Below are 24234 nucleotides of genomic sequence, written 5' to 3'. Positions count from 1 at the left end.
CTGGAGCCAATTTACATTATTAATGTGCAATGTTTGTTCCTTGCTAAAGAACAATTACGCTTTAACATCCATTCCATTATTTCTTTTGTACACATCATAATTTTAGTATTATGACCAACAGGACAAATTGTAGACATACTGTATATATATATATTTTTTATCTGTATTTATCTGTATTTATCTGTATATACTGTATATATATATATATTTGTTATCTATAATTTGTCCTGTTTGTCATTATACTCAAATTATTACGTTTTAATGTCCCTTTCATTTTTTATTTTGTACACAAACATAATTTTAGTCATATGACAAACAGGACAAATTGTAGATTAATATATATATATATATATATATATATATATATATATATATATATATATATATTGTAAAATGTATAGAGACAAAATAAAAATAAAATAAAACTCCTTTCGCAGAAAATAATCTCAACAGAAAACGTTGTCTTCCCTCCTCCTTCCCCAAAAAATTCACATGCCACTATATATATTAAAAGTATACTTTTTTGGAAGAAAAAAGCTCCATCTTTTATCAATAAGACACCTTTCTTGCCCTCCAGTTCAGTGACTTTGCCTAGGCTGAGATGATGGGGATCATTTACTAAAGGAGTTGTGTAGCTGTGTTCACTCTGAATACCCAGTCATGTTCAGGTGAAATAAATAAACATACATTTGCTTTTCTCATGTATTGATCATCAGTCTTCGCTTTAAGGATTGTTGCGTCTTTTATTAAGGTCCCATCACACTTGGCAAATTGGAATCTCTGGTAGAATCACCACAATTCTGCCCGTGATTCCAAATTGCAGTAAAATCGTGGATGACACAAATGTGGGTGTTATTTTTAATGGCACCCTAAATTCGGCGTGATTTTTGCCAAGATTGTCGCAAAAAAAAACACACAAATATTGCAGAAAAAATGTGTCCTGTTTTTGGAGCAGAGGGGTAGTCCATTAAAAATAAATGGTACCACTCCAACCCAAAAACGTGAGCCAAACACAACATTGCTACATCAGGTGTGAACGGGGCCTTAGTCAGCCTTTATGTCAACAGTCTGCTGCAGGCAGAAGGAAGCATTCCCTCAGTCTACTCATCCCTCCTTTGATTAGATTGAAACATTGTAACATTGTAGCACATCACAAGGTGGGAGGTTGCAGCAGAGGCAAAGTTATGTCAGACATTTGTGAACACAGACCGAAAGTTACATAGTTAGGCTGAAAAAAAAACGCACAACCCAGCCAAAAGTCCAGCTAGTTCAACCAATCAAAGAAAAAAAAAATAGTAAATAGAAAACCTCCACAAACACAACCAAATACCCACAGTTGATTCAGAGGACGGGAAAAAAAACACAATGCATGCGCCAATTTGCATGATTCAAAGTGCACAAGATTTACATGATGGTGTGATCTCAGAGCTGGCATCTCAGTCCAGAAATTTGATCTTTCCCCTGGGTTATGCCTGAGCAAAGATGGGTCTGTCCTTCTGGAAAGGAAAGCAAATCAAGTTATTTTCGGGGAAAAAGTGTGATCTCTGTGGGAGGTAAGCAGTACTAAGAAGTGTTATGTTTACACAAAACATAGCATGCATGTTGAACATATATATCTGATAATAGTTCCACTTTAACATGAAAACATTTTGTTTTGTGCTTTACGTTTAGCTTTATCACTGCCACCTTTTGCGTCAGTCCCACCTAGAATCGGAGTGTTGAACCCCGCCGAGGTCAACCTGTGCCCTGAAGACTGCCCCAACGGTGAGATCATCCTCTCTGCTCTCCAAAAACAGTTCTGATGAAATGCATTAGGGAGGAGTTTTCAAGATGTTACTAGAAGCTTGAGAAGTGTCATTCTGTGGTCAGGATATTTCTCAATAATTGCATCCATGTCTATAAAACCCGAATCCAACTATACATGAAATGCATTGTGGCTTCACCAGCCAAAGAAATAGAAAGAGTTGGCCACACACAACTTAAATGAAGATGCTCAAACTTATTCCCTGTATCATACAGGAACAGCACAAGTGACACCAGATCTGCAATCATTAACATGTTTCACACGTCTCAGTGCTTATTCATAACGAGTTTGTCATGAATAAGCCCTGAGACATGTGTGAAATGCGTTAATGATTGCATCCCTGTGTGATACATGGAATAAGTTTGAGCATCTTCATGTAAGTGGTGTGTGGCCAACTCTTTCTATTTCTTTATGTGACGTGGCGATTCGGGGGCGAGCGCCCACCACGGAGATCTCGGCATATGGATTGCGGTCCCACCTGAAGAGGTGTCATTTTTCCTTTGGACATTTACCAGCCAAAGCCTGCCCCCGTGTAGGACAGAAATATCCAAAATCCCACCAATTACTGATTATTTCATGTCAGAATTCCACAGTCATTTACATATGAGTAAAAACAAAACCTATTTTATAGCCTCAGGTTACACTGACCACCAAGATTAAGATACATTATTCCACTATTATCTGTCCTGGATTATTAGAGTGTCAGCTCATGTTCAATCCGCCAGAAATACTGTGATGACTCTAGAGGTGCCCCATACAATGACTGTGCTGGTGTGAGTTTCCCTTCCCCCTACATCCTCTTTAACTTTTTTTGGTAATTTTCTCTCTCTCTTTTATTTATCTCTCCAGCCCCCATCCCATTACTATTATTATTTATTCAACTTTCTTTTTAGTTCACTCTTTCCACTCATTCTCCCTCTTTCTCTCTCGTTCATTCTCCGTTCCTTTCTTCCTCATTCTATATTCTCTTATTTCCTCACTAATATTTAATTTATTTTTACATTTTTCCCCTTTCTCTCTCTCCCTAGGACAAGTCAAATCCTTTTCTTTACTTATTTCCTTCTTGCACTCTGTCTCTTTCTTTACCTTTTAGTCTTTCCCTCTTTTTCTTTATTTTACTCTTTCCTCCCCCATTTCATTTTCTCTTTCTTTTCTTTCTTTTTTTATTTATTTATTTCTTTCCCTTCCCCCTGTCCTCCTCTTTTTCCTTTCTGTCTGCTGCTTTTCTCTCCTTCCGTTGTCTCTTCTTCTCTCTATTTTATTTCTTTATGCCTTTTTTTTTTCCGCCCTTCTTTCTATTTCATTCTCTCTTCTTTCTTGTGCCTTTCTCTCTGTATCTTATTTTCTGTTAGAAATTATATAGGACAGACAGTGCACAGTCCACATGTATTTATCTGCTGCTTAACTGCAGGCAGGAAACAGGAACTTTATTATACAGAGAAATAAGTTTACCATAGAGCAGCTACTAACTTTGAAAACACTACTGGCTAAATAAATATATCTCTAAATACTGATGCACAGTAGTTGTTGCATAAAATACAGTTCTGTATTCCAATATTTTCTATATTATTTATTTAAGTAGAACTATATCAAAACCTTTTTATTTTTATTTTAGATAGAGTAAGGGAGGATTATAGCCTGTCAGTTATTTTGTGCCATCCTTGTCCCATTGGGGAGATTTTCCTTCACTTCCTGTCCCATAGCCAAAAAGAAGATGAGAAGGAATCCCTGTGTAGCACCCTGATGTTTAGGCAGGGTTGCTAGTAAATTTACCTGCCATGTATTGTTGCCTTGGCCAATTGATAGGAGATCAATTGATTCCACCCTAATTCTGGAATTGCTGCACTTCTCTCTTCTGTCACTAGGTGGGCGTGTATCTGGTGACATTAAATAAGACAAGGGCATTTCATAGACAGTTTAGGAATAGATGGGGTATCTCAGCCAATAGGCAGGGATTTTCTTGGATCCCTTGGCCTGCTGGGAGAGCCTATTTATTTGGGTAAGGTCAGGTGATCAGAGTTCTGTGCCACCTGGATGTCGGTCTGGGTGGACGTGTGATGTGCTGCCCTGGGCTGCTAGGCCAGTGCCTGAGGCCTATCCGGGGACATCTGGCTGCTAGGCTGTCTGTGGGCCTATCCAGAAGCAAGAGAGCAGCATAGGGATGGGACTGCGGCTTGCAGTCCAACCAGGAGTGACGATTCTGCTGGCCAGAGAATTTGTCATGGTCGGAGGTAGAAGGGAAGCTGTCGCCACCAAGAGACCATCCACCTTGTTACCAGAGACCACTGTGAGTAGCTGAAGCAAGTACCAGAGCAGTATTCTCACCAACCGGGGACAGTGCAGAACTGGGAAACTTCAGCAGGTGTCAAGCCAGGGACCCAGCCAGTGGAGGTGACAATTGCACATGGTTCCCATATTTAAAAAGGGAACAAAGTCTTTACCAAGTAATTATAGACCTGTTAGATACTGGAACGTTTAATAAAAGACCACATAGATGAGTTCTTGCTGGACAAAAAAATATATTTTAAGCAACAGACAGCATGGATTCATGAAAGATAGAAGTTGTCAGACAAACCTGATTTCTTTTTATGAAGAGGTAAGTAAAACCTTGGACAGAGCTCTGCGTGGCGGTGGACGTGGTATACTTGGATTTTGCAAAAGCGTTCGATACAGTTTCACAAACATGGCTCATGTGTAAGGTAAAGTCTACAGGATTGGAAATATCAGTTTGTAAATGTATAGAAAACTGGCTGAAAGACAGAATTCAGAGAGTCGTGGTTAATGATTCTTATGCCGCATACACATGACGGGTTTTCACGACGAGAAAACTGCCATTTTTTATATTGGTCGTGAAAACCATGTGTATGCTCCCTAGCATTTTTCTTTCTGAAAAAACTGCCCGCAAAAAAATTGAAACCAGCTCTCTTTTTTCTCGTTGTGTTTCCCGTCAGTCTTTTTTCTCGTCGTGTGTGTGCTCAGAATCAAGTATGTAGCCCAAAGGGTGGCGCAATTTCAAAGGAACTTCCCCTTTATAGTCCCGTTGTACATGTTGTACGTCACCGCGCTTTGGTCAGAGTTTTTTTTTTGCATGAACGTGTGTATGCAAGTTAGGCTGGAGAGGAATCATGTCGTGAAAAATTTCGTTTTTTTTCCTGCCGAGAAAAATGGTTGTGTGTATGAGGCATTACTCTGAATGATCAAAGGTTATCAGTGTTGTACCCCAAGGTTCAGTGTTGGGACCCTTACTTTTTAATATCTTTATAAATAATATTGGTTCTGTGATTAAAGGTACCATTTCAGTGTTTGCAGATGACACCAAACTATGCAGTAGAATTACATCCTTACAGGATGTCTCCAATTTGCAAGCGGACCTCAATGCTCTGTTTAATTGTGGCAAATGAGATTTAATGTTGATAAATGTAAAGTTATGCACTTGGGGGATAAGAATATGCATGCATCATACATACTAGGGGGAGTACAGCTGGGGGATCTGTAGTGGAGAAGGATCTGGGGGTTCTGGTAGATTATAAGCTCAATAATGGCATGCAATGCCAAGCTGCGGTTTCCAAAGCGAGCAAAGTCCTTTCTTGTATTAAGAGAGGTATGGACTCCAGAGAGAGATATAATTTTGCCCCTGTACAAATCACTAGTAAGACCTCATCTGGAATATGCAGTTCAGTTTTGGTCCCCAGTTCTCAAAAAGGATATCGGGGAACTGGAGAAAGTGCAGAGAAGGGCAACCAAACTGATAAGAGGCATGGAGGAGCTCAGCTATGAGGAAAGATTACATGAACTGAATTTATTAATCTCCAAATACGGAAAGGATTACTCACAGTCAGGCCTCGTACAGATGAGCGGACATGTCCGATGAAAACGGTCCGCGGACCGTTTTCATCGGACATGTCTGCTAGCAGATTTTGGTCTGATGGTTGTACACACCATCAAACCAAAATCCCCGTGGACAGACAGCGCGGTGACGATGCGGTGACGTGGTGGCGACGATGACACGGCGACGAACGCGGAAGTTCAATGCTTCCACGCATGCGTCGAATCACTTCGACGCCATGCGCGGGTTCTCGGGCCAGCGGACATGTCCAATGAGTCGTACTGACCGTCGGACATGTCCGACGGACAGGCTTCCAGCGGACATGTTTCTTAGCATGCTAAGAAACATTTGTCCGCTGGAAACCTGTCCGGTCGGCCGGAAAATTGTCCGGTCGGCCCTACACACGACCGAACATGTCCGCGGAAACTGGTCCGTGGACCAGTTTCAGCAGACATGTTCGGTCATGTGTACGAAGCCTAAGAGCTGTGAAAATGTGTATTAGACTCCCTCCAGAGGTGGTTCTGACCAGCTCAGTAGATTGCTTTAAAAAAGGATCGGATTCTTTCCTAAATGTACATAATATAACTGAGTACTAACATTTATAGATAAAGTTGATCCAGGGAAAATCTGATTGCCTCTCAGGGGATCAGGAACAAATTTATTCCCCTGCTGTAGCAAATTGGAGCATGCTCTGCTGGGGTTTATCACCTTCCTCTGGATCAACTGTGGGAGAATGATTGTGTATATGGGATTGTATGATTCTATTTTTTTTATTTATTTTTTATTGGTTGAACTAGACGGACTTGTGTCTTTTTTTTCAACCTGACTAACGATGTAAATAAAATGTCAATGTACTTTGCAGGTGTTGGTGGAAACCCTCCATGTGTCTGTTCTGTTCCCATTTTGAAAGGTGAGTGGCACCCAGTGACATAGTTGCATGGGAGGATTATCTATTAGAAGGAGGAGGGGGTGGATACAGGCTTTTGGTTACAACTGTGTCTCCACATTATATCTATTATACATAACCATTATACAGCAAGCAAGTTCAGTCACTGACAAAGGTTTTTTTTAAAGTGAACTTGGGACTTAAAGGAGAAGTACAGCCAAAGCTAATTTCACTGTACTTGTCCTATGGCTCACAGGTGTACAGTTCGTTCTGCACTCCTGTGACCCATTTTCAGCAGGGTGAAGCTGTTGGCTGACATCACAGAGCTGGTCCAGGCTCAGGCAAGATCACTATAATGAAGTTGTGATCCGCCCACATACCGGTGATCGGCACCTGGGTCAGCCTCTCAGCAAGCCGCTCAGAGCCTGAGCAAGCCACTCCCACCCCTCCACAGCCCAGCGCTCCAGTGATCATGGGGGGGGGGGGGCAGAGAACCGATGACTGACAGTCATCAGCTCTCTGCTCAAGGAGCCCTGAGAATTGAGCGGTCAGCGGTGTTAGAGGCGCTGGGTGACAGATGCAGCATCCACCTAGGTAAATATGATTCTTAAAAAAAAAAAACATACATCTCTTTTAAAGCAGCTATAAAGCCAAAAATGTGTTTTTTAGTATTGGAGAGCATTTAAAGCAAGCATTAAAGAAGTAGTGCATGTTCACTTTAAAAAATAATGTTTGGCTTAACATAGTGAATAAGGTGAAGCTAAGTGTAATTTCATTTAAAAAAAAAATTTATAGTCAATTTAAAAAGATTTTCGCTTTCACATGATTGGACGTTTGAGGTCAGCACAGCTCCACCTCATACACCAAGATGCTCTCCATCTAATCTTCCAATGGGGACGCCATTAATGGTGCCAACGGCTTAAAGGGAGATAACCTGACTTCACATACACTCTAACCACTTGCTGACCGCCAAATGCACATATACGTCGGCAGAACAGCTTGTGTGGGCAAAGCATCGTACCTGTAAAATCCCACCATGCAGGCGTGTGCGCCTGCCGCGAGCTCTGTGACCGTGACCGCATGACCCACGGACTAGATGTCCGCCCGTGTCCCGCAATCGTGTCGCGGAGCTGCAGAACAGGGAGATGCCTATGTAAACAAGGCATTTCCCTGTTCTGCCTTGTGACAGGACAGTGATCTACTGCTCCCAGTGTCATGTCACATGTAGCCCAGCTCCCCCACATTTATGCCGCGTACAGACGATCGGACATTCCAAAAACAAAACCGTGGATTTTTTTCCAATGGATGTTGGCTCAAACTTGTCTTGCATACACACGGTCACACAAATGTTGTCGGAATCTCCGAACGCCAAAAACGCGGTCACGTACAACACGTACGCCGGCACTATTAAAGGGAAGTTCAGTACCAGTCGTGTTAGTAGAAGTTTGGTGAGAGACGATTCACGCTTTTCATCCTCGTGCTTTTCAGTCCGTTACAGCGTGATAAATGTGCTATCTCCATTACGAACGCTAGTATTACCAGACCGATCGCTTCCATCTCGTACTTGATTTAGAGCATGCGTGGAATTTTGTACATTGAAATTGTCTACACACGTTCAGAATTTACGAGAACCGATTTTGTTGTCGGAAAATTTGAGAACAAGCTCTTTTTGTTGTCAAAAATTCCGACAGAAAATGTCCGATGGGGCTTACACGCGATTGAACATTTGTTGTCGGAAATTCCGAGCGTGTGTGCACGGCATTAGAATCCCTCCCTAGGACATAGTTAACCCCTTCTCCGTCCTCTAGTGGTTAACCCCTTCCCTGCCAGTATCATTTACACAGTAATCAGTGCATTTTTATAGCACTGATCGCTGTATGAATGACAATGGTCCCAAATAAGTGTTAAAAGTGTCCGATGTGTCCGCCATAATGTCGCAGTCACGATAAAAATTGCTGATCGTCGTCATTACTAATGAAACAAAATAATAAAAATGCCATAAAACTATCCCCTATTTTGTAGACGCTATAACTTTTGCGCAAACCAATCAATATACGCTTATTGTGATTTTTCTTTATGAAAAATATGTAGAAGAATACGTATCGGCCTAAACTGAGAAAGAAATAGTTTTTTTTATATATTTTTGGGGGATATTTCTTAGGCCCGTACACACGACCGAGTTTCTCGGTAGAATTCAGCCAGAAACTCGATCGGAGCTGGATTCTGCCGAGAAACATGTTCTCTATTTCCTCGTTGTTCAATGAGGAAAGTTGGCCCGCCGAGATCCTCGGCGGCTTCAACACAGAACTCGACGAGGAACTCGATGTGTTTGGCACGTCGAGTTCCTCGGTCGTGTGTACGGGGCCTTATATCAAAAAGTAAAAAATATTGTATTTTTTTTTCAAAATTGTCGCTATTTTTTTGTTTATAGCGCAAAAAAATTTAGGTGATCAAATACCCCCAAAATAAATCTCTGTTTGTGGGAAAAAAAGGGCGTTAATTTTGTTTGGGTACCACGTCGCACGACCACGCAATTGTCAGTTAAATAGACGCAGTGTCGAATCGCAAAAAGTGCTCTGGTCAGGAAGGGGGTAAATTCCTCCAGGGGCTGAAGTGGTTAATAGTGTCCTGATTTGGCTTGTTTAACATTCTGTGAGGCACTGATCAGGATGAAGAGTGGGATCGGGGATCCAGGCTTTTTATTACAAATGCAGTTACACCTTGAATATATATGAATAATACACAACACATACTGTATAGATGAATAATAAAGAACTCATATGTGACAAAGAAGGCAGTAAAGTTGAACCTGGGATTTACTAGTGTCCTGACGTTGCTTGTGAACATTGTGTAAGGAAGGCATGCATTGATAACAATAATTATAACTGTGACATTGGCATCTTATACTCAGGATAATGAGTAATTATCCTGTTTCTAATTGTTTCTTCAGTGCCATCATTTTGAAAATATTACCATGAAAAGATTGCTGTAAAGTGGGTAAGTGAAAAAGTAAAGTCTATGAAGAACTGATGAAAAATGTATAAAACGCCATTACGTTGCCTATTCTTTTCTATTATTGCATTTTTTGTACCTAATTAACAAGGATTGATTTTTTAATTGTATTTCCACTTTTACAGTCAAATTTGAGAAACCTCCAATATGCTGTATGATTGTAATTTGTTCCTATTCACACGGCATGTGAGTAGTGAGTAAAACAATCTTGTCCTGTCCTGTAGTATCTTTGCCTATTAAAAAGCAGCCTTTCTCACCCTTTTTACCTTTGTAGCAGGGAATTTTAGCAGGCACTGTAAAAAAAAATGCATATTCCGCCTGCTGATTTTTAGCTGGATGCAGAGTTGTTGATGTAGTTGTATACAATGAGAATCAAATGAATTTGAATATGTATCTAGGCAGCTACAAAGCTCTTGTATTCTGATCAACAGCATTGACACTGGAAGATGCAGCATTCTACAGTTGTATGCAAAGGTTTAAGGGCCAGATTCACAAAAGAGATACAACGGCGTATCTCCTGATATGCCGGCGTATCTCTGTGATCCGCCCGTCGTAACTATGCGGCTGATTCATAGAATCAGTTACGCATAGATAGCCCTAAGATCCGACAGGTGTAATTGACTTACACCGTCGGATCTTAGGATGCGATTCCATTGCGGCCGGCGTAGAATATGCAAATGACTAGTTACGGCGATTCACGAACATCCGCTTTGCAAGTTTACAGGTAAGAGCTTTGTGAATCAGGCACTCACGCTGTAAACCTGCGGCGGTGTAACGTAAATGGGATACGTTACGCCGCCGCAGCGTAACGTATTTGTACCTGAATCTGGCCCTAAGAACCCCTGACAATTTCAAGGATTGTCATTTATAAATATTTGGGTGGTTGGATCAGCAATTTCATTTTGATCTATCAAATAACAGAAGGACACAGTAATATTTCAGTAGTGAAATGAGGTTTATTGGATTAACAGAAAATGCGCAATATGCATCAAAACAAAATTAGACAGGTGCATAAATTTGGGCACCCCAACAGAAAAATCACATCAATATTTAGTAGAGCCTCCTTTAGCAGAAATAACAGCCTCTAGATGCTTCCTATAGCCTGTAATGAGTCTAAATTCTGGATGAATGTATTTTGGACCATTCCTCCTTACTTGCCGAACATGGACAGCCCGCTTCAAATCACCCCACAGATGTTCAATGATATTCAGTTCTGGGGACTGGGATGGCCATTCCTGAACATTGTACTTGTTCCTCTGCATAAATGCTGAGTAGATTTTGAGCAGTGTTTTGGGTCGTTTTCTTGTTGAAATATCCAGCCCCGGCATAACTTCAACTTTGTGACTGATTCCTTAACATTATTCTCAAGAAGCTGATATTGAGTGGAATCCATGCGACCCTCAACTTTAACCAGATTCCCAGTACCGGCACTGGCCACACAGCCCCACAGCATGATGGAACCTCCACCAAATTTTACTGTGGGTAGCAATTGTTTTTCTTGGAACGCTGTGTTCTTTTGCCGTCATGCATAATACCCCTTGTTATGACCAAATAACCCAATCTTTGTTTCATCAGTCCACAGCACCTTATTCCAAAATGAAGCTGGCTTGTCCAAATGTGCGTTTGCATACCTCAAGAGACTCTGTTTGTGGCATGCAGTGTTGCTCATCTTCCTTTAAAAAAGTCATTAGTTACAGTTACAAATTACTTGTCCGAAAAAGTAATTGCGTTAGTGACTCAGTTAATACATTGGCAAAGTAATTAGTTACTCAGCAAAGTAACTGACTTTTTTTTGCCGGCGTATGATGACCCCCTAATTTTTCAGCTTAAATTTTGGTTTTGGGATATACTCACTGTATAAGACGACCCCTCACTGTGCCATCTGTAACATGCCTCACTGTGCCATCTGTAACATGCCTCACTGTGCCATCTGTAACATGCCTCACTGTGCCATCTGTAACATGCCTCACTGTGCCTGTAACATGCCTCACTGTGCCTGTAACATGCCTCACTGACAGTGAGGCATGTATGATGGCACAGTGAGGCATGTATGATGGCACAGTGAGGCATGTATGATGGCACAGTGAGGCATGTATGATGGCACAGTGAGGCATGCATGATGGCACAGTGAGGCATGTATGATGGGCGTCACTACCCCTGACAATGCCCTTGTCTGCTGTTCTTTCCAGAAGTATGGTGCCGTTTGTGTTCAGGCATTATCTAGTGTCTACAATCACTTCTTGGGCTGAATTAATGAATTAATAGGGAAGATGTCTGCTCACTACTTTCAATGTGAGACTAGTCTCACATTGAAAGTAATGAGCAGACATCTTCCCTAAAAGAAGACACAATGGTAATAAAACAGGCAGGAACTAGAATTTACATGCTGGTGTCATCTCTGAACCATTAATTCAGCCCACGAAGTGATTGTAGACACTAGATAATGCCTGAACACAGACGGCTCCATACTTCTGGAAAGAACAGCAGACAAAGCCCCCCTCCATACAGTATTATTAGAAGACCCCGATGCTTCCCTCCCCCGCTCACCAGGATCTGTTTTAAGAGCGCGTTCTCCTTGGGCGGGAGGCTGACGCTCGGCATGTCGCGGCCGTTGCTCGCACCTCCAGTCGGACTCGCCGTTCTGCTCCTCCCAATTCCCTCGCCCGGTTCCCCTCGTGCTGTGGCCCGATCCCCTCCTCCCCATGGTAGTCAGTGTGACTACTAGTCTGCTGTGCTGGCCTGTCGGTCACTCAGAGTCGGCGGGCGGGCGGCCTCCTCCCGGCGGCTCCGGACTGTGAGGGAGGGAGGAGGAGGGGAAAGGGAGCCGGCGGCCATCCATTATTCAAAAGCCGCGCCTCCTTCTCAGGCTGTTCCGTGATAGGCGGAACAGTCATTTTCCCAGCAGAGCCTCTGTTTAGTGTTCAGCCTATCACGGATGTCCTCTCGTCCGAGGCTGAGGATGAGAAGGCATCCGTGATAGGTTGAACACTAAACAGAGGCTGTGCTGGGAAAATTAGTGTTCTGCCTATCACGGACGGAACAGTCAGAGGGGGAGGCGCACTTTTTTAATAATGGATGGCCGACGGGCGGCTGAGTGACAGGTAGGTGTAATTACGGTAAAGCTGCCCAAGTAATGGGAACGGCGTTGCCATGAGGGGAAGAGTAATCTGGTAGATTACTCGTTACCCTCAAAAGGGGCTGCGTTAGGTAACAGCGTTTATTTAAACGCCGTTACTTACAACACTGGTGGCGTGTGTTCAGAAAAGGCTTCTTTCGCATCACTCTCCCATACAGCTTCTCCCTGTGCAAAGTGCACGGAATTGTTGAAGGATGCACAGTGACACCATCTGCAGCAAGTCGATGTTGTAGGTCTTTGGAGGTGGTCTGTGGGCTATTTTTGACCATTCTCACCATCCTTCGCTTTTGCCTCTCCAATATTTTATGTGGCCTGCCACTTCTGGCCTTAACAAGAACTGTGCCTATGGTCTTCCATTTCCTCACTATGTTCCTCACAGTGGACACTGACACCTTATATCTCTGCGATAACTTTTTGTAGCCTTCCCCTAAACCATAATGTAGAACAATCTTTGTTTTCAGGTCATATAAGAGTTGTTGTGAGGGCCCCCATGTTGCCACTCTTCAGAGGAGAATCAAAGAGAACAACAACTTGCAATTGGCCAGCTAAATACCTTTTTTCTCATGATTGGATGCACCTGTCTATGAAGTTCAAGGCTTAATGAGCTCACCAAACCAATTGTGTGTTCCAATTAATCAGTGCTAAGTAGTTACAGGTAATTAAATCCACAAAATGACAAGAGTGCCTAAATTTATGCACCTTTTTAATTTTGTTTTGATGCATATTGCACATTTTCGGTTAATCTAATAAACCTAATTTTACCACTGAAATATTACTATGTCCTTCAGCTATTTGATAGATCAAAATGAAATTGCTGATTAGACATGTGCATTCGTTTTCATCAGAATGCATTTTCGTCCGAATTTCAGGTATTTTTTTTATCGTTTTAACAAACAAATACGAACGCACAGAATACGAAAACAGAAAGATCCGACATAAACAAATGCTTTATTTTCATTTTCTTTGGTCGAATGTGCCTAACCTTAACTCTATTAGTTCAAGAATATTCTATATAGAGAGAAAAGATTCGACATTATAGAGAGAAAAGATTCGACATTATAAAGAGAGAAGATTCAACATTATAGAGAGAAAAGATCGCTGCTGGAATTGGGTGGGGGAAGTAAAATAAAAATAATGATGATAATAATTGTTATTGGCTGATTGTAACCAAGGAGGAGGAGCAGTAACATAGCTAGAACTAACTTGACAATTCAACATGAACAACGAAGATTCGACAAAGCATCGAAAAACATACAAACGTCGAATCTGTCATTGAAGGCTTATGGTGTCTGTCGAAATTTCTAAGAAGATTTGACAAGCAGCTAAACTGTACGACGCCGCAATTGTACATTTCCGTTCAAATGCTCGGCCCATAGGCTATAAAAAATTCTAATGTTGGTTGACTAGTAATAATAATTAATAAATATAATTATTACTAGTGTCATAAAACATTAGAATTCTACTATAGCTTTTAGGCGGAACATTTGACCGGAATAGTATGATTGCAGCGTTGTACAGTTCCGCTGCTCCGTCGAATCTTCTTTGAACATTCGACAGACACCATAAGTCTTCAATGACAGATTCAACCTTAATTCGTATGGATTTTCGGACGAATGCATTTTCCAACGAAAAAACAAAATAAATAAAAACGTATTTCGGGAGTAACTAAATTAATTAATTTTTTGGCCGAAAACGAAATTCCGAAACAAAAAATTTCAGTGCGCACATGTCTATTGCTGTTCCAAACACCCAAATATTTATAAATGACAATCATGGAAATTGTCAGGGGTTCCTAAACTTTTGCATACAACTGTACATTCAGTAGCTGGCACCAAACAATGCAAACAGCCAACTGTTCTTCAAATGAGCTGCAAATTGCTGATACCACTGCAACTTTCATTGGCTACAATTTGTGTATTTCTTGCAGCAAAAACAGTTTACAAAATGCTGGAAACCTCTGCTACAAAATCACTTGTGGGACCTGACCCCAAACACCCTAGATCTATGGGGACCTCTAGAAGAAAAAAACATTGATTCTATCTGTCTTTATTTTAGCTGTAAATAATACGACAGGTATATTTGAAAAAAGAACTCTCGCAAAAATGTTTAAACTTTTAGTGCATATGGTTCCTGATCCTGTTCTGTTGGGCAGCCATTGTTTGGGCTGAAAGCACTTCTTTATTTCTGTTGATACTGGCTGTAGCTCCACCCCAGTCTGAAGCCCAATTTATGGGCATTCCAATAGGGAGAGGTACAGCCAGCACTTAGCCCCTGACACCTCTCCTAGCTGACAGGCTAATGAACAGGCCGCTCTGACAGGGCTGTGTCATACACATCACTATCCCTGACAGCACTGCTTGGTCATTCTTAATAGTAAAAGATCACTTAGCACTGTAGAGCAGTGTGATCCATCTGTCAGGGGCTGTATATTTTTACAAGCAGCTGCAGATAGATCACACAGACCAGCACTGCTTAATGAGCTTTCTTTATTATGAATGAACGATCAGGACTACAGGGCTGTGATAGAGCTGCCGGCTGATAGTAAACATATAGGGCATTTAACGCATAAACAAATAGCAACAACAGCATAGGTTTACTCATTAATTAGTTCAAGATCACTTAGCGCTGCATAGCTGTGTGTCTATCTGCAGCTTCTTGTAAAAATACACAGCCCTGGCAGATAGATCACACAGCCCCACAGCACTAAGTGATCTTTTACTATTATGAATGAACAATCAGTAGTGATGGGGCCAGTGTCATGAATGACACAGCCCCGCCAGCGCAGCCTGTTCATTAATATAGAACATAGTTTACAAGCAGCCATAGATAGACACACAGGGCCAGATTCAGAAAGGAGATACGGTGGCGTATCTCCGGATACGCCGTCGTATCTCTGAGTGTGCGTGGTCGCAACTATGCGACTGATTCAGAGAATCAGTTACGCATAGATTTCCCTAAGATCCGACCGGCGTAAGTGTCTTACACCGTCGTATCTTAGGCTGCATATTTACGCTGGCCGCTAGGTGGCGCTTCCGTATAGTTACGCGATGAATATGCTAATTAGGTAGATACGCGGATTCAGAAACGTACGTCCGGCCGGCGCATTTTTTTACGCCGTTTACGTTAGGCTTTTTTCAGGGGGAAAGTTACCCCTGTTATATGAGGCGTAGCAAATGTTAAGTATGGACGTCGTTCCCGCGTCGAGTTTTGAAAATTTTACGTTGTTTGCGTAAGTCGTTCGCGAATAGGGCTGTACGTAAGTTACGTTCACGTCTAAAGCAATGACGACTTGCGGCGTAATTTCGAGCATGCGCACTGGGATTTTTTCACGAACGGCACATGCGCCGTTCGTAAAATACGTTGAATACGTGGGGTCACAGTGAATTTAAATAAAACACGCCCACATCATCCCCATTTGAATTAGGCGGGCTTACGCCGACACACATACGTTACGCCACCGTAACTAAGGGCGCAAGTTCTTTCTTTCTGTTATCTGACTTACTGTTAGAGGGTGGCTATATTCATTCTGCATGATCACACAGTACTTTATGTAGGAATAGAGCTGCCCTCTCTTGCTCACTCCAAAGAAGGACTATAGACTATGGAATTTGTAGAATGCATAGAGCTGTGCCAATGACCACAACTAACACGCACTGCTCATTCTAAACAAGGAAGCATAAAAACACTGTAAGAAACTAGTTCATGAAAAACAGATAGCATGACCATTAAAGTGGATGTAAACCCAAAAAAAAATTTTTTTTATGTCACAATGTAGAGTATAAGATTCCCTATCATCTGTGCCCAGTCTTGCCACACAGAGTTAATCCAGCGCTGAGCAATCCTCTTTTAATGTTCAGTGAAAATTAACAGAATTCCAGATAAAAACTTGCCAAATTATAAAGTCCGTTTCTCTGTTCTTGCTTTGTGTTACAGGTTATTTACATATCTAGAGCTTGGACATGTTTATCATAATATGAGGTGATCCAAAGTTCATTGTATATTACCAGGATATGTAAATAACCTGTAACACAAAGCAAGAACAGAGAAACGGACTTTATAATTTGGCAAGTTTTTATCTGGAATTCTGTTAATTTTGACTGAACATTAAACGAGGATTGCTCAGCGCTGCATTAACTCTGTGTGGCAAGACTGGGAGCAGATGATAGGGAATCTTATACTCTACATTGTGACATCAAAAACAAAAAAAACAATTTGGGGGTTTACATCCACTTTAAGTATATGTGTATGGATTAATTTTGAAGAATAAGAATAGTGTTTAGTGTTGCTTTAAATTAAAGTTTAAAACTATTGGTGAGGGATGTACTTTGTTATTTGTTAAAATAGAAGTATGGCCAAAGCTTTTTTGGTCTTACGTCTAATCTGGGTCACAGGAATTCACAAACGTATTCAATGAGTGGTCTAAAGCCGCTCGGTGGCTGAGAGCTAAAGCCAGTTGCGCACACCCCCTCCCCAGCTCAGTGCTCCAGTGACTGCTGAAGGGGCAAAGCAGAGAGCCAGTGACTGGCAGTCACAGCTCTCCACTCCAAGAAGATCAGCAACTGAGCAATAAGTGGTCATGCTGGTGGAGGACAACTAACCCCAACTTCTCCTTTAACTTGATTTTCTGTTCAGTAGAACTTTACTGATCTTCAAAAAAGAGTACGGACATGCAAAAACTTGTTGTTACATATTTTTGCCCTAGTTACATTAATTAGTGAATATAAAGGTGATACTATGTAGTATGATGAGTAAGCATTTAAATTCTAATTATGGTTTGTACATATACTTTATGTAACTATTTGGCAGGACTTGTAGACAGCTTGCATGCTATAAACACGATTGTTGAGAGAGGAAGGTTGAAAGATTCAGAACAGAGAGAGATGTGTGGATTGGGGGTGTTAATTTGGTTTTGTTGCTAACTGTATTTAATATTTTTATGTTGTTTAAATGTCATTAACATCCACTAAACACTAAGCGGCAACATGGATTTCAGATTCCAGATTCTTGTTCACTTCTAAGCTGGCCATTGAAGTCAGATTCTATTTCAGATCTACACGATCAGATCAGGGAGTTTAACAGTGAATCTGTAATGTAAAGGCACAGATGAACACTGCTTTATGTACATGTGAATACAGAGTCAATGGAGTGGGTGGGCAGGATCGTGTTTCAGGTGCTGGACTAAGGGGGCAGAGCCCCTGAAACATGTACCACCTGCCCAGAGATGAGAAATAACTACCATAGTTATTGCCTCCTAATAGGGTTGCCACTAGGGTGACCACGTGTCCCGGATTGCCCAAGACAGTCCCACATTTTGCAGGTCTGTCCCGGGCACCTTCATTCCAGGACAATACAGTGTCCCGAAATGAAACTGACACAGCTACCCCCCCCCCCCCGGGCCAATCTGATGCCCCCAAAAAAGGCTGCCACATCACTGCTTTTCTCACTGACAGTACTTGCACTGGTCGGAAAAAGCCTGGAGGAGCACAGTCCCCACCCCCTGCTTGTGATTGGAGAAATCATAAATCCTGCCTCTTGCGTCCAATCACTGTGCTGTGATTCGTTACAGCGCAAGCTGATTTATGGGAAGGGGGGGGGGTGTCCCTGAATAGTAGTTTGGAAATGTGGTCACCCTAGTTGCCACCTCACCCCTTTAAAACCAAACACACATGAATTACACAGGTTCTGTGGCTGATTATTGTGGTAATTAAACTCACTTGGTGCCTAATCTGCATTAAATTAGCCTCAGAACTTGTGTAATTCATATGTGTTCGTGTTTAAAGGGATGAGGTGTAGTGTGTGTGTGTGTGTGTGTATATATATATATATACATATATATATATATATATATATATATATATATATATATATATATATATATATATATACATAGATAGATAGATAGATACATTATATATATATATATATATATATATATATATATATATATATACACATACATACATAAATTGTGTAATAAAAAGTGTTTTTTCCTTTATTCTTTTTGATAATTAAAATTTCTGTCATTGTTATAGGAATGAGTGGAACTGATTCAGATGGACCCACCACCGGAAATATATACTGTAGATATACAATACTGGACCTCTATCTCCAAATATATATACAAGCACTCTACCACAAACATTTCTATATTAAAATAAGATTATTTCAGCAAGAAACGTGTGTCTGGCATGTCTGTATTTGTTTTATGTTAGTAATTATTTAAATCTGAATTCCCAAGAAAAACAATGCAGAACATGTTGTATCTTTACCTATTTAAAAGCAGCATTTCTCAACCTTTTTACCTTGGAGGAACCTGTGCAATAATATTCAGGTCTTGTGGAATCCCTGCTAAAAATGATTAAACTACAGCTCATGGCAAATTAGCATGATCAGTAACTTGTAGAAGGTTTTATATAAAACAATAAAACATTTGGCATGTTTGACACCCAGGGCAGATCATTATTACTATGTCCCTGCTTTATACAACATAAACCTTTTCAGTAATAATCTTGAAATGAAAAATTGTGGCGTCACCTAACATTAGCCGTCAATGTGGAAGTGACCACTGATGTCCCCCTTGCAATGGTGGTTGTTATGCATAGAAGGTCGATTCACCATTGCGCCTTGATGAAGGAACTCTCCGGAACCTCAGAAGAAGACATAGTTAACAAAGGCTGCTATACAGTAACAGACCATATAGCATTAAAGCTTACTAAAAAGTACATACTGTAATATCTGAAGCAATAAAATATTGAGCAACACAGAGAACATGTATTTTCAGGCATCATAATACTTGACTAGGTTAGTTCAGATAACTCACCACCCCAACTCAAGTATGTACTTACCCCACAACAACCTACTAACCCCCCCAGTAAGGACACTGACACCATGTTGGATTTAAATGGCCGTTAAGCCTTTTATTAACACAAAAACAATATAACTTTTGTAATAAACTTGTAATGCTCCATTTCTAGTTAAACAAAAGATTACAGATCCTTGATGTCATTAAAGGGTCACAAAAGGATTTTTTTTTGCTAAATAGCTTCCTTTACCTTACTGCAGTCCTGGTTTCATGTCCTCAGTAGATACGCCGTCGTAAGTCTGAATCTGTGCCGTCGTATCTTAAAGCGGTGGTTCACCCTCCATAGCAGCTTTTTAGCATAAAATTCGGCATTGTAGCGCGAGCTACAGTATGCCTGTCTTGATTTTTTTATCCCCGTACTCACTGTGCAATCCTACATTGAAGATTCCGTCTCCCCGCGGGGAATGGGCGTTCCTATCCAGACGGAGGATGATTGACGGCCGGCTCTGGCACGTCACACTCCCCGAAGACAGCCGGAGTAGGTCTCGGCTCTTCACGGCACTATACGGCGCCTGCGCACAGACTATGCACAGGCGCCGTGAAGAGCCAAGCCTATTTCGGCTATTTCCGGAGAAGCGTGACGTGCCAGAGCCGGCCGTCAATCATCCTCCGTCTGGATAGGAACGCCCATTCCCCGCGGGGAGACGGAATCTTCAAAGTAGGATTGCACTGTGAGTACGGGGATAAAAAAATCAAGACAGGCATACTGTAGCTCGCGCTACTATGCCGAATTTTATGCTAGAAGAATTTATTTTTTATTTTTTTTTGTTTATAGGGTGAACCCCCGCTTTAAAGCATATGCTCAAACTGAGATACGCTTGTCTGTTGCTAAGATACGACCGGCGTAAGTCTCCTACGCCGTCGTATCTTAGCTGCATATTTACGCTGGCCGCTAGGGGCGTGTACGACGATTTACGCCAAGAATATGCAAATGAGCAAGATACGACTATTTACGAACGTACGCATGCCTGTCGCAGTAAGATATGCCGTTTACGTAAGGCATTTTCAGGCGTAAAGATAAACCACCAAAAAGATGGCGCAGCCAATGTTAAGTATGGACGTCGGGACAGCCGTCGAATTTCACGTCGTTTGCGTAAGCCGATTCAGAATGGGGCTGGGCGTAGGTTACGTTCACGTCGAAAGCATTGACTATTTGCGACGTGATTTTGAGCATGCGCACTGGGATACGTTCACGGACGGCGCATGCGCCGTTCGTTAGGTGCGTAATTTACTTGAGGTCACAATTCATTACCATACAACACGCCCACTACAGCCTACTTTGAATTACGCGCTTTGTGAATACTGCACTTGACTCTCCAAGTTGCGGCGGTGTAGCATAAATAAGATACGCTACTCCCGCACAAAGTTAAGCAAGTCTTTCTGAATCTGGCTAAAGATGTTTATTTCTTATAATCGTCAGCTCCAACTAGTGGCCATATGCTGTATTTTTCTGTTATTTCAGGAAAATACCACATTATGGCCACAAGATGGAGTTGGCAATCGCATAGGAAATAAACATGTTAGGCAAAATACGGGAATATTTGTGAAACCTGAGCAAATGCATGAGCCACCCGCACAGCAAATTCTGTTTTTTATAAATACCTTATGAAGTTTTTTTTTTTTTAAGAGAACTTTGTTTTAGTGTTTTGGGTAAGGCAAAACATGTTATATGGCACTGTGTTTTTGCTAATTATCGCTATGTGTATGTACAGAGATGTATCACTGTCAGTATTAATCCTTTATTTATAATTGTGCCTCAGGCAGAGAGTCTGTACCGGAGAGTAATTATGGGCGAGGCGGTGATTTATCACACAGGGCACACAGGAGAAATATGCATGTGTTTGCAAATATTTCTGTTTATATCCAGTCCTGAACACTGAGAATGGGAAATATAATACAGAACCTCTGTTTGCTAATGCAGATGGGTCACGAAGCTTAAAAATAAACTCCAAGCAAGCAGTTGCAAAACATATTGTATATGAGGGTTTGTAATTTTGTCCAGCCTGTTTTGTGATCTAACCACTTGCACACTGGGCACTTTTACCCCGTTCCTGCCCGTAAAAAAAAACACCCCCCCCCCCCCAGTTGAAATTCATGTATCTGGCATTGTTAAAGGGGCAGGGTGCATGGATAGACGGGGCGGCCATGGATAGTTTGTAGGGAAGCTGATATCAAGACAGATTCAGTTATCTATACTAGCTTTATGGGCCACACCCACTATAAGCTATCTGCAGAAACAAGAGGAGGGGGCGGAGACAAGTCCAGTCACCCTGCGCAGGGAGAGAGAACAGCAGTGCCCGGTCTTTATTATAGCTCTATATAGAAGCAGTTTCACACTGTATTTCTGCACAGATTTGAAAGAGTTACACATGTGTGACACACCAAGACTTAAGAAAGAATACTTGTGACGCTTGTATTTAGGCAATATTTACTTATCCTGGAGTGCATGTATAAACTTCCATGGATGCAGAACTAGGATTAGGTTAATTTTGTTCTGTGCATACTATAATCAGTGTGGCTGATTGTGATTGTTTAGGTCTGTTCTGTCCATGTCCCTCTGTCCCTCATTCCTCCTCATTTGTCCCTCATTGTGGTCTTGTCAGGACTAGGCTCAGCCCTTCCTTCTCTGATCTGGCCGCTCAGATGTTGGTTAATTGCCAGCTCCCACGTGACTCACCTGTGGATGATATCCTGCTTGTCAGTCTTGCTTACTTAAGCCGTCCAGCCCAGATTTTTTCTGCCTTCGCCTGGTCAACATCACATCTCTCTCCTGCGTGCCTGTTAAAGACTTTCTTGGCTGACGTCCCTTCTAGATCCAGATCCAGCTTGCTGTTCCACTACGCTGATCCCTGGCTTCCTGACTTCCGGTTACCGAACTTTGGCTATGTTTTGACTACGTTTGTTCTTTTTACTTTTTTTATTATTAAACAAGTGTGATTTAGCTGTACTTCTGTCTCGGTCTGATTCATGGTTTCTGACAGGTCTGATCTATATAGATATATATATAAAATGCACTTTTTATCTATCAAAAAGTGTTTCCCAGTGCTAAACCTTTCATCTGATTTCTAAATTGCTTAAAGCGGAGTTCCACCCAGGAAAACAACATTTGGCCAAAAGTCCTAAAAAAATAAAAGAAAAGTGAAAAAAAAAAAAATTATACTCACCCGAAATACCTGTTGCTATGCGGAAGTCCGTAATCTGCCTCTTCGGCACCGCAGCATGTTTTCTTCTTCTTCTTCTTCTTCTCCTAGTGAATGGGGCGCGCTGCTTTCTGGGAACTGTGTGTGTTCTCAGAGAGCAGCCGCCCATTCACAAGCCAGCACGAGACTCACACAGGCGTAGTAGGAAATGGGCAGTGAAGCCGTAAGGCTTCACTGCCTGTTTCCCCTAGTGTGAATGGCAGCGCGGGACCTGCATCTTTCGTGCGATCGGCATCGGGGGGCCATCAGCGCGGGCATGTAGGACAAGGTAAGTGTCCTTATTAAATGTCAGCAGCTACACTGTTAGTAGCTGCTGACTTTAAAAAAAAAAAATTGCGGGTGGAATCCCGCTTTAATTTGTAAATTCTAAAAAGGCAATATAAAGGAATAGTAGTGGTAAAAAAAAACACTTGTGGGTTTAACCAATCTTGTTTTTTTGTACAATTCTCCTTTTAGGGGGCGTGGCAAGGGGTCTGTCCTATTCCTGCATACTTTTGCTTATAGGTGTCCCTCATTCCCATCTCAAAAAGTTGGGAGGTATGCCCTAGGTGATACTGCCACATGCCTGCAGGGCTACCTGGAGGCCCATGTTGCAAAGAGTTCCTGAAGCTGACTGAGGGGCTGTCATTTGAGGATCTAGTCTGGTACCATGGGGTAAAACTAGTTCAAGGATATTGGAAGGAGGCAATTTTTCCAAGGACATTTGTCAAAAAAGACTGGAGGGAGAGATCTTAAAGACTGTGTGCTACTGCCATCTCTCTTCTGCTAGAGTCAGTGTATTTAAAGGGGACATAGAATCTGATGCCCTGAAGAGCTCAGACTATTTCATTCTTAGTGAAAGGACTTTGCTTGGACTGTCCAGAGAGGAAGGTTAATCTCCTCAAGTTACTAATACATCCTTTACTTATGCATGGATTTGGCCTACAGCTCTACAGAAGAGAAAGTGTCCTCCTATGAGTACATAGTTTTGGAGCATCCCATTTAATTCCCTATCCGAGTTACCCAAAAGTAAAAAAATAAAAAAAAGAGCATGCCCCTGGACTGTGCATTGAGCCAAAAGAGTGACTGTGACCCTCAGCCTGGCTGCAGGGCAACCATTGGGAAAATCTTTCCAGCAGCTCCTAAAACAATACACATATATTTGCAATGAATACAAGGCATTCTCTGGTTGGACAAGGTAGAGACATCACTGCCCTGCCTCTCCACCTTGTCAAATCAGAGAATTATTTGGATTTATTGAAAAAATACAAGGCATTGTGTGAATGGCGGTGCCACTGAGCAAGTGACCCCCTGTGGTCAGTGTACAGAGAGGGCCCACTAGAGCATCACCAGAAGATCACAGAAATCCATGTAGCACCAACTACTACCGTGATTATCAGCTTCCCCAGCAGTCCCTTAGGTGTAAGATGTACATACTTACATTGGGCCAAGCTGGACATCATAACAGGAGTTCCGTTTTCAAGAGAGAACCTCAGGGGGGAAGAAAATAAGACTGCTGCATTGTTTTA

General features: G+C 41.8%; 1 protein-coding gene across 2 annotated transcripts in view; it reads left to right on the top strand.

Moving 5' to 3' along the window:
* LOC120913471 (uncharacterized protein DDB_G0283357-like) overlaps positions 1–19113 on the top strand; it is a 48595-nt gene extending 29482 nt beyond the window's left edge. For both annotated transcript variants that reach the window (XM_040323431.1, XM_040323430.1), the window contains 4 exons: positions 1672–1764; positions 6493–6540; positions 9467–9513; positions 18697–19113. In XM_040323431.1, coding sequence (XP_040179365.1) covers positions 1672–1764; positions 6493–6540; positions 9467–9480 — 155 coding nt within the window. In that variant the 3' untranslated portion in view covers positions 9481–9513; positions 18697–19113. The remainder of the gene's footprint in view (positions 1–1671; positions 1765–6492; positions 6541–9466; positions 9514–18696) is intronic.
* The last annotated feature ends 5121 nt before the right edge of the window (positions 19114–24234 follow it).

This window comes from Rana temporaria, chromosome 9 (assembly GCF_905171775.1).
Source record: "Rana temporaria chromosome 9, aRanTem1.1, whole genome shotgun sequence".
In the NCBI taxonomy this organism is placed as follows: domain Eukaryota; kingdom Metazoa; phylum Chordata; class Amphibia; order Anura; family Ranidae; genus Rana; species Rana temporaria.
The sequence above is the reverse complement of the archived record's forward strand: the minus strand, read 5'-3'. Positions and strand labels throughout refer to the sequence as shown.